Below are 9,590 nucleotides of genomic sequence, written 5' to 3'. Positions count from 1 at the left end.
CCCCCCCCCCCCCCCCCCCCGGCAGTATGCCATCACTCAGGGTGAGGGGGAATGGCCCCCCTGCCGCGGGGCTCCTCCCAGGAAGCTGGTCCCAGGTGTTTGGACCAGCCCACCAGAGGGCTGCCTGCAAACACCCGGAAGGACCAGTCTCAGCGAGCGAGCGAGCGAGCCGGTGGGTTAGCTGGAGGTGTAGACGGGCAGGATTGTTGCCCCAGAGCTAAGCAGCAGTTTTGTTTGGAGATGTTAAATATTGACTCAGAAACCTGACTTTTTGGCATCTCTTAAAGGAATTTGCCTCAAAACAGAATGCTCGGCCCCTGCCTCAATTTCACATGCGTTGAGCCTGAAGCAGTTGTTTTTGCAGTGGTTGTGTAAGGAGGCTAAATGAAAAAGCTAGCTTTTTAAACAAACCCTCTTGAGCATCTGTACTGTGGTATTTAAAATGTTCAGCTACGGGGATGGTAAAGCAGTTAAACGTGCGGTGTTGGTGTGAACTTTGAAGCGAAGGTTCTTTCTGGAGTGGGAATGTGAAAGTATCCGCCCTTTGAACCGGTTGTAACCCCTAAGCTGAGGGCGGCGTGTCCCCCGTTGGCACCTTCTAAAGTCCCAGGTGTTGGGGCCTGGCCGCTGCCGTCCAGGGTGGAAGGCGCCAGGTGTGGGCCAGCCACGTGGGTCGCTCACCTTGCTTGCTCCATCTACGCCAGGTTGCAGCCCCTCTCACGTCACGGTGTACAGCGAGTACGGCGTGGACGTGTTTGACGTGCGCACCATGGAGTGGGTTCAGACCATCGGCCTGCGGAGGGTAAGGCCCCCCGGGCCGGTGCGGGGCAGCCCCCTCCCGCCCCGTCCCCGGCCCCCCACTAGCCGCCCTGTCTGCTCTCCGACACAGATAAGACCGCTCAGCTCCGACGGCACCCTCAACCTCCTCAACTGCGAGCCTCCCCGCTTGATCTACTTCAGGAGCAAGTTCGCGGGTGAGCCTGGCGGCGCGTGGAAGTGGACGGAGGGGGGGAGGCGGGCCTGCGCGTCGCCAGCTCGAGGGCCACGTGGGCCCACAGGGGTCGCTCCGCATTCCCGCAGGAACAGCCCTCAACGTGCCCGACACCTGTGATAACAGCAAGAAGCAGATGCTTCGGACCAGGAGCAAGAGGCGCTTCGTCTTCAAGGTGCCGGAGGAGGAGAGGTTGCAGCAGCGGCGGTGAGCGCGCCCTCCCTGGCCAGCCCGGCCTCGCTGCGGGGGGGAGGCGAGCCAAGAGGATCGTGACTATCTGTGGGTCTCGACAATACTCTGCTTTCCCTCAGAGAGATGCTTAGAGACCCAGAATTGAGATCCAAGATGATATCCAACCCAACCAACTTCAACCACGTGGCCCACATGGGCCCAGGTGATGGAATGCAGGTGCTCATGGACTTGCCTCTGGTGAGCTCGCGGGGCCGGGGCCGGCGGGGCGGGGCCGGGGCCGGCGGGGCGGGGCCGGGGCCGGCGGGGCGGGTCCAGGCCCGGGGGCGGGGCCGGGGCCTGGAGCAGGGCGGGGCCTGGGGCGGGGGTGGGGGCGGGGGCGGGCCGGGGCTACCCACCTGCCCAGGGGCGGCGCAGACCGGAGCCGCTGCCCTGCGGTCTCTCCTTCACGGCGGCCGCTCCCAGCGGCTGTGTGTTCATTTGTGTGTCTCTGAACACCAGGGCGTTCACACTGGCTTGGTGTCTGTCACCGTTTCAGGCTGTTAGTGTTTTGTGAGGAAAGTAGCTGTCAAAAAGGATTTCTTAGGAACATCTTCATACAAGCAGGTAGCATGATTTTTCACTTAAAAACATGAGCTAGGATTTGACTAAAACCGTTATTGCCAATTCTTAGCTCAGAATTGGCCTGGCGCCCCTGTCTAGGGAGCGAGGTCCCAGGACCCCGGCTGTGTTCTGTGGTGCCCACTTTGCAGGTGGCTGACCTGCTGGGCCGGGGTCTGCCTGGGCGCCCCAGAGCCTGCTCACTGCCCTTCTCTCCACCCAGAGTGCCGTACCCCCCTCCCAGGAGGAGAGGCCTGGCCCTGCTCCCCCCAGCTTGTCCCGGCAGCCTCCGCCCAGGAATAAGCCCTACATCTCGTGGCCCTCGTCAGGTACCAGGGTGTCCGAGGGTGGGGGCCCGGCCTGCTGAGGCTCTGGCCTCTTTTCCCTAAGATGACAGCGTCCTTGTCCCGTAGGTGGCTTGGAGCCCGGAGTGGCCGTGCCTCTTAGGAGTATGTCCGACCCCGACCAGGACTTTGACAAAGAGGTAAGACTTGCCTCGTTCTGGGGACGCCACCTGAGCGTCTGCAGCTCCTCGTGTTGGAGGAGAATCAGAGTGGTGACAGCGGCTTCGCCCGCCCTGGAACCACCACGTGGGGCCCAGCAGGCCCGGGAAAGAGGGCCAGGGTGCAGCTTGGTCGCCACTGCAGAACGAAGAGCAGCCTGGTGATGGGCGGACCTGAGTGCTTCTAGACTACTCTGTGTACTTCTCCGTATTCAGATGTCACATACTGGTTGGTGCGTTCATTTTAGCGCACAGGTGGCCTGGTGCATCTTGGAGAGCCTTCCACAACGGTCTCTGTCCCCCGTTCCTCTGATGGCCGTTCAGGATCGGGGTGTGCGGGGCCAGCATGGCTCGGGTGTTCTTCGGGCATTCCGGACCCCGCCGTGGTGGGCAGCATTCTTGTGCACGCTGAGGCGCGCATCTGAGAGAGAAGGGAGTGGGGACAGTGCGGGAGCCCAACACCCTGCCCTCTGGCTCCCCGGGAACTCCACCCGGGGCGGAACGGGTAAGGCAAACACAGGTCTTACTGCACATGTTGCTGACTCTCCAAGCTCCACGGTCATTCCAAACGTGGGCTGAGCGTTTCTTCCTCCAGGGCCCGGCTGCACACCTTCACCCCCTCACTGATTCCTAGAAGCTCTCGTCTCACTGTGAACACAGTCTGTTGCAGATACTAATTCTCACGCAGTCCAGTCTGTCTTTTTTAGCTAAGGTAAACAGACGTTTTCTTGTAGTCTTCTCAGGAGTTTGGCGAGGTTTCCTTTCTGTGTGTCATGCCTTCGTGACGTTTGTCTGTGAGAGAGACTGTCCTGACTCAGTGCATGTTTGTAGGCAAGGACCTGAGCTTATTTTGGAGGTGGATGACCCCCTGGCCCGTGCCATCTATTTCCCTCCAACTTGAAATGTCTTTTTTATATGTTAAACTCCTTTGTTCAGGTGTTTCTATTTCTGGACAGTCCGTCTAAGTGGATGCATTCTTTTCCTGTCAGTGCCGCCTGTAGCAGAGCTCCTTGTTCCTCCTTTATGACAGTTTCTTAGCTGTTTTTATTTTCTGCAAATAAATTTTATTTCTCTTAAGTGTATTTTTTTTTTTTAAGATTTTATTTATCCACCTGAAAGAGACAGCGAGAGCAGGAACACAAGCCGGGGGAGTGGGAGGGGGAGAGCAGGCTTCCCGCCGAGCAGGGAGCCCGACGCGGGGCTCGATCCCAGGACCCTGGGATCACGACCTGAGCCGAAGGCAGACGCTTAATGACTGAGCCACCCAGGCGCCCAGAATATATGCTTTTTAAATGTTAAATTATTTTTTTAAAGATTTTATTTATTTATTTGCCAGAGAGAAAGACCACAAGCAGGGGGAGAGCAGGCTTCCTGCCGAGCAGGGAGCCCGATGCGGGGCTTGATCCCAGGACTCTGGGATCATGACCTGAGCCGAAGGCAGACGCTTAACCACTGAGCTACCCAGGCGCCCTCTCTTAAGTGTATTTATTAAGTAACATCTACACCCAATGTGGAGCTTGAACCCATGACCCTGGGATCAAGAGTCACATGCTCTTCCAACTGAGCCAGCCACGCACCCCACTCCAAATAAATTTTAAAACCAGCTTGTTGGCTTCACAGTAAAAAAGTAAAAAATGTGTTGAGCTTTTCATTGGGATTACATTGAATTCATAGATTAATTTGGAGGATATTCACCGTCTTGACCTTTCCTGTGTGGGAACATCGAGTGTCTTTCCAGTTGATGGTTTCCCTCCTACAGGTAGTGCACATTTGTGGTAAGTTATTCTTACGAATTTGAAGGGGTTTGTTGCCATTGTGAAGGTACTATAATCTTCCTTTACGTATCTGGTGGTTACGGCTGGGGTCTATACAAGCTGGCGACTTTGGACTGTCCCGCGACCTTGCTGAATTCTGATTAGCACCCGTGTTTGGTTGGTGGCCTTGGAGTTCAGTCTCTCTGACCCGGGGCCGGGGGAGGGGGCGGGTGGGCTGCAGAGGCTGGTGTTGGGCCTCGCTCAGTGCACTGGCCGGTGCTCCTGAGAGCGGAGGTTTGGCCTGCCGACACTATGGGCTCGGGTCCCCGCCCGGGCTCCAGTAAGACTCACGCCACTCTCTTCTAAGCTCGGGAAGAGCTTTTTCAGTAAGGAAGGGGTGATAGATACTAGTCAGAGGCTTTCATCAAAGGTGTCCCCGGTGACCACCTTCATGGGATTTCTCTCTCGCCTGTTCGTGTCGGAGCTGATGGCCTTGCCTCCTGAGAGTAAATCCTCCGTGGTCGTGATGTGCTGTTCTTATTTCGAATAGATGCAGTCTGGGATCATTTTATTGACAGTGTTCATCAGTAAAGTTTGTGTCCTGTGCTGTCCTTGGCCACCTTTGTCCTCAGAGCTGTCCTAGCCTCAACTCTGACTGAGGGAGTTTGCATATTTTAGTAGCCGTGATATATCAATTTTCTTTCCAGGAAGGTTTCATAGAATATTCTTAAAACTGCCTAAGATTGACGACTCTAGAGGGAGGTCTTGGTTTATTTCTCTTATTTTACTTTTTTTCCCTCAACTGTGTATTTTGAAAATTTCGAACCTCCAGAAAAATTGCAAGAATACTAGAGTGAACATCCCATGTGAGCTTGATCTAACCTAGTTCTCCCTGTTTGGTGTGTGGGGAACACCCAGCAGAAAGGAAGGTGCAACATCACGACAGCCCCGAATCCCGTTCTGTGCGTGTCTCCTGAGGGTGCAGGTGCCTCCTCCCTGGTCACAGGGCTCACGTCGTGCCTCAGTGTCCTCCCAGGGACTGTTCATGCCCAGGGCCCGGCTGTTCTTAAACCCAGAATCCAGTTAAGGATAACACATTGCATTCCGTAGTCCTGGCTCTAGTCTGAGTCCAGCCTTTTTTCTCTCTCATGACATTGAATTTGTTATGAAAAGTACAGTTCTTTTGCAGAATGTCCCTCAATCAAGGCTTGTCTGAGATTTTGAATCGGAGAACAGTGAAAAGTCCCCCTAGCGCTCCCCCCCCTCAGGGACCAGCATATAAGTGCATGGAAGTATGTGTGTGCACACATACTTTTCCTGAACCGTATCAGTGGGTGGGTTAGACCAGGCCCCCTGCCCCAAGAGCAGGGATAGGGTTCTCGTCCCGTGTGACCATGGTGCCTCCGGCAGTGGTCCGCGCTGTGCCTGGCACACTTCCTTCTGTTACCCCAGCCCCCGGTCTCACCACATCGCTTCAGGCTCCTTGCCCCTGGAGCAGGTCCTCCGTCTTTCCAACATTCCCGTGTCTCGGGGTTCAGGTTAGCAGTCCCAGGCTGGAGTACCACACAGAGGACGCGGTATCCTCGGGCTAGTACATTCTGAGGCACAGAGCACCCGTTTGTCCTGCACTGATCTTGTGTGTTCACATTCTTGAAAGAATGTAAGTGGAGTTCACGCCATTGTAAAGTGAACAATTCAGTGGCTCTTAAGTAAATTCACGGAGTTGTGCAACCCCCAGCTAAAGATGAAAGTACTTCCATCACCCCAGAGACGCCCCCGCCCCCCCCCAAGCAGTTTCTCCCATTCCTCCCTTCCCCCAGCCCATGGCAACGCCAGATCTTCGTTCTGTCTCTGGATTTACCTGTCACGGACCTTCCACGCGGCCTTCTGTGTCTGGCCTGTTTCACTTAGCATAAGGTCTTCAAGATTCATTCACAGTGTAGCAGGTGTCAGTCAGTAGGTTCTTTTCTGTTGCCAAATATTCCATTGTACAGATGTACCACATTTTACGTCCCCCTTATCCCTTGGTGGGCATGGGGGGTGGGGCTGGATTGAGCTCTGTGCGGAAATGAATGTGTGCGCACCTGCATTCGTGCGAACGCCTGTCCTCACGTCTGGGTATGTACCTAGCCGTGGAACATGTTTAACTTTTTGAGGAACCATCAAATTGTTTTCCACGACAGCTGTACCATTTTACACTCCCCCAGCAAAGCATGAAGGTGACGATTTCTCCATATCCTTGTCAACGCTTACTCTTCTTTTCCTTTTTTTTTTTTAATAGCCATCCTGGTGGGTGTGAAGTTACCGTACCTCATTGTGGTTTTGATTTGCATTTCCCTAATGACTGGTGATGTCAAGCATCATTTTCCTGTGCTGCTTGGTGACTTCTGTACCTTTGGAGAAGTATCTAGTTATTTGTCCGTTTTTGTAAATTGAGTTGTCTTTTGTTATTGGGTTGAAGAGTATGTTATGTCATCTGGATACTTGACCCTGATGTGAGGTGCAAATACTTTCTCCCATTTTGTGGGTTGTGTTTTCACCTTCTTGATCGTGTCCTTTGATACTTTAATTTGGGTGATAGCCAGTTTTTCTTCTTTTGTTGGTTGTGCTTTTGAGGTCATATCTAAGAATTCATTGCTGAAGCCAAAGTCATGAAGATTTGTTTTGTTTTTTTTGAAGAGTTTTACAGTTTTAGCCTTCATATTTAGGTCATTGATCTGAATTATTTTTCCGTATGTCGTAAGGTGGAGATTCCACTTAATTCTTCCACATGTGGATATCCAGCACTAGTTTCCCTTGTTGAATAGTCTTGGCACCCTTGTCAAAAACCAGTTGACCATGGTAGTATAGATTTATTTCTAGACTCTCGGTTCTGTTCCACTGGTCTCTGTTCTCATGCACACCGTGCTGTTTGGGGAACTGTTGCTTTTTAGTACATTTGAAGGAGTAAGCTTGGGAAGTGTGATTCCTCCCAGTTTTTTCGTAGTATTGTTTTGACTACTCTGGGCCCCTTGCAATTCCATATGAATTTGAGGATTTCCATTTCCCATTTCTGGAAAGAAGAGCTGTTGGAATTTCAGTAGGGATGGCATTGAGTCTGTGGATTGCTGCGGGGGGGGGGGGGCCGGGGGGTTAGTATTGCCATCGTAATGATGTTTGGTCTTCCGATCCATGAACATGAGATGTCGTTCTGTTTATTTAGGCCATCTTTAATTTCTGTCAGCAATGTTCTCTAGTTTGTGTCCAGATGTTTCACCTCCGGTTAAATTTATTCCGGTGTTGAACTTCAGTACAGTGTTGAACAGCAGTGGTGAGAGCTCGCCTCTCGTTGGTGCCTCGTCCAGCGGGAAAGTTGTGACTTGCACCCTTCAGTACGAAGTGAGCTGTGGGGTTTTCATGGACATGCTTTATCATGTTGCGAGACTTTATCGTGAAAGACTGCCTTGTCTGACTGGTTTCTTCACTGTAGAGTTGCTCGTTCCTCCTTATAACTATAATTACTGAGGTATTTGTGGCTTTCGGGTTGGGCTATGGTTTGTAATGTCTTCACCGGCAAGCTCAAGGACCCTGTGAAATGCTCGTAGAGAGAGTTGTCATAACCAGAAAGGAGACAGTAGCTGCCCCATCTTTGCCCCAACGCCCGCGTCTGGCCGGCCGCACGTAGCCTCCACCGGCCCAGGGCAGTTGGTTCTTATGCTCTCCCCTCCTTGTGTTAACAGCCTGACTCCGATTCGACCAAACACTCGACTCCATCGAACAGCTCCAACCCCAGTGGCCCCCCCAGCCCCAACTCACCGCATAGGAGCCAGCTCCCTCTTGAAGGCCTGGAGCAGCCAGCCTACGATGCCTGAAGCCACCGGCCTCCCGCCTCACCAGCACGGGGCCAGGGCGCTGGGCGTGGCCCCCAGTCCAGTGCCAAGACTGAGCTGACCCTCCAGTGTTGTCCGAGGAAATGCAGACTCAAGTTGTAGATATGGAGATAAAAATCTTTATTATAATAATGATCAGTTTTATGCCGCATGGTTGGTGGTGGTAGGCCCGGCCCGCTCACCCGCACTGCTGGGGGACAGCGCCATTCCGTTTGCACACGAAGGACCAGCACCAGCCTCCCCCGCCCAGCAGCAGCCGCGAAGGCGCGTGGGGCCCTGCGGATGCTGGTGTCCCGTGCAGCTCGGACGCAGCCTCCGTGTCGAGCCTGTGCCCTAGGACCTTAGGAGACTCGTAGGAAGTTGTGTTTCAGTCCCAGTGTCACTAGAATCTTAAAGACGGGAAAGCGGAGGTCAGTCAGTGGCCTTTCTTCACTTCGCCATTACACTCAGCTGCAGACCTTCTGCTGAACCTGTAGCCATGGCCAGAGGCCCCGAGCCACCCCTGCCCGGGGCCCGTGTGTGAGAGTCCGCTCCCGGTCACAGCCGTCAAGTGTCACTGTGAAGTCCACGCGCTCGGTCGGCTGCCGCCGGCCCGGGGCCTGCCGGGGGTGAGGAGGCCAGCGCCCCCGCCCGCCCCGCCCGCCCCGCCCCGCCCCTGCATGGAGCCCTGTGATTAGTGCCCGAATGCATCACGTAGACTCGCCCGACACACTCCTGCACATTGGCTCTGTCCGTGGATTTACTCTCCCCCTTCCTTGCTGCTGTGTTGAGTAATCAGGTTTGTGGCCTGTCCCGTGAAAGGCTTAGGATTAACTGGCCAGCAGACCGCGCTTGTCTTCGGCCCAGGACAGGCTCTTCCCTGCTCTCCCGCTGGTCAGCGTTCTTGGCGACGCTGTTGAAGACATGCACTTACTTACCTGGAGTCGGCACCGAGTGACGTGGGCACCACGGCCTGCCTGTGCGTGTCGCACACCCAGTACCTGCTGCCTGCCGCCCCCCTGGGCCTTCTGCTGGGGCTGGCACCTGCTGGGGGTTCTGGTTTTTACTTTTTTAATGTAAGTCTGAGTCTTTGTAATTATTGAATCGTGAGAACATTTTTGAACAATTTACCTGCCAATAAAGCAGAAGACAGCAGTTTTAAAGCTCTCAGTGGTTTGTCTGAATGTGATGACTTGTCACCCTGTGCGTGTCTTGGTGCCTGCAGACACTGTTCTTCGTTAAGGGGGGGCGGGTCCTGCAAAAAGCACCTGTCTCCATGTGGCTGGAGCTGGTTTCCAGAGTAGGACTCCGGCCCTCCAAGTCTATGATGGGGGGTCCTCGTGGGGGGACCCCCGGACAGAGTAGGCAGGGCTGGGCTTGGGCCACTGGGGGGAGAAAGGGGCCCCCCCCCCGGCCAAGTGCTCCTGGGGGCCTCCAGGTAGCCAGCCACAGCAGTGGGGTTAGAATTTCAACCTGAGAGAAGTAGGAGCCTTAGGGCCCACGGGCAGGGCAGGGCCAGTGGGTGCCCATGAGACCCTGCTGCCTGCAGCAGCAGGGGGGCCCTGTCCACACACAAGCACGCTGGCCCCTCGGCAGCCCTAGAGGACGGGATGGGGCAGGCCCGAGTCACCAGGAGCCAGTGGAACTCAGGAGGCCTAATTTCCCCCCAGCACAGGCCCTGCCCTGCGCTGGGCTGGGTTATATTT

At 54.7% G+C, this 9,590-nt stretch overlaps 1 protein-coding gene across 1 annotated transcript; it reads left to right on the top strand.

Annotated features, from left to right (window-relative positions):
* The first annotated feature begins 325 nt into the window (after positions 1-325).
* Positions 326-9,054, top strand: LOC115944131 (serine/threonine-protein kinase MRCK beta-like). Its single transcript, XM_081811160.1, has 7 exons — positions 326-802; positions 890-974; positions 1,081-1,198; positions 1,303-1,420; positions 2,004-2,109; positions 2,194-2,264; positions 7,756-9,054. The coding sequence occupies exons 1-7, from the start codon at positions 770-772 to the stop codon at positions 7,885-7,887; spliced, it is 663 nt and encodes a 220-aa protein (XP_081667286.1). The 5' UTR covers positions 326-769; the 3' UTR covers positions 7,888-9,054.
* The last annotated feature ends 536 nt before the right edge of the window (positions 9,055-9,590 follow it).

This window comes from Leptonychotes weddellii, unplaced genomic scaffold (assembly GCF_054177405.1).
Source record: "Leptonychotes weddellii isolate Sample4059 unplaced genomic scaffold, ASM5417740v2 HiC_scaffold_5957, whole genome shotgun sequence".
Taxonomy (NCBI): Eukaryota; Metazoa; Chordata; class Mammalia; order Carnivora; family Phocidae; genus Leptonychotes; species Leptonychotes weddellii.
The sequence above is the reverse complement of the archived record's forward strand: the minus strand, read 5'-3'. Positions and strand labels throughout refer to the sequence as shown.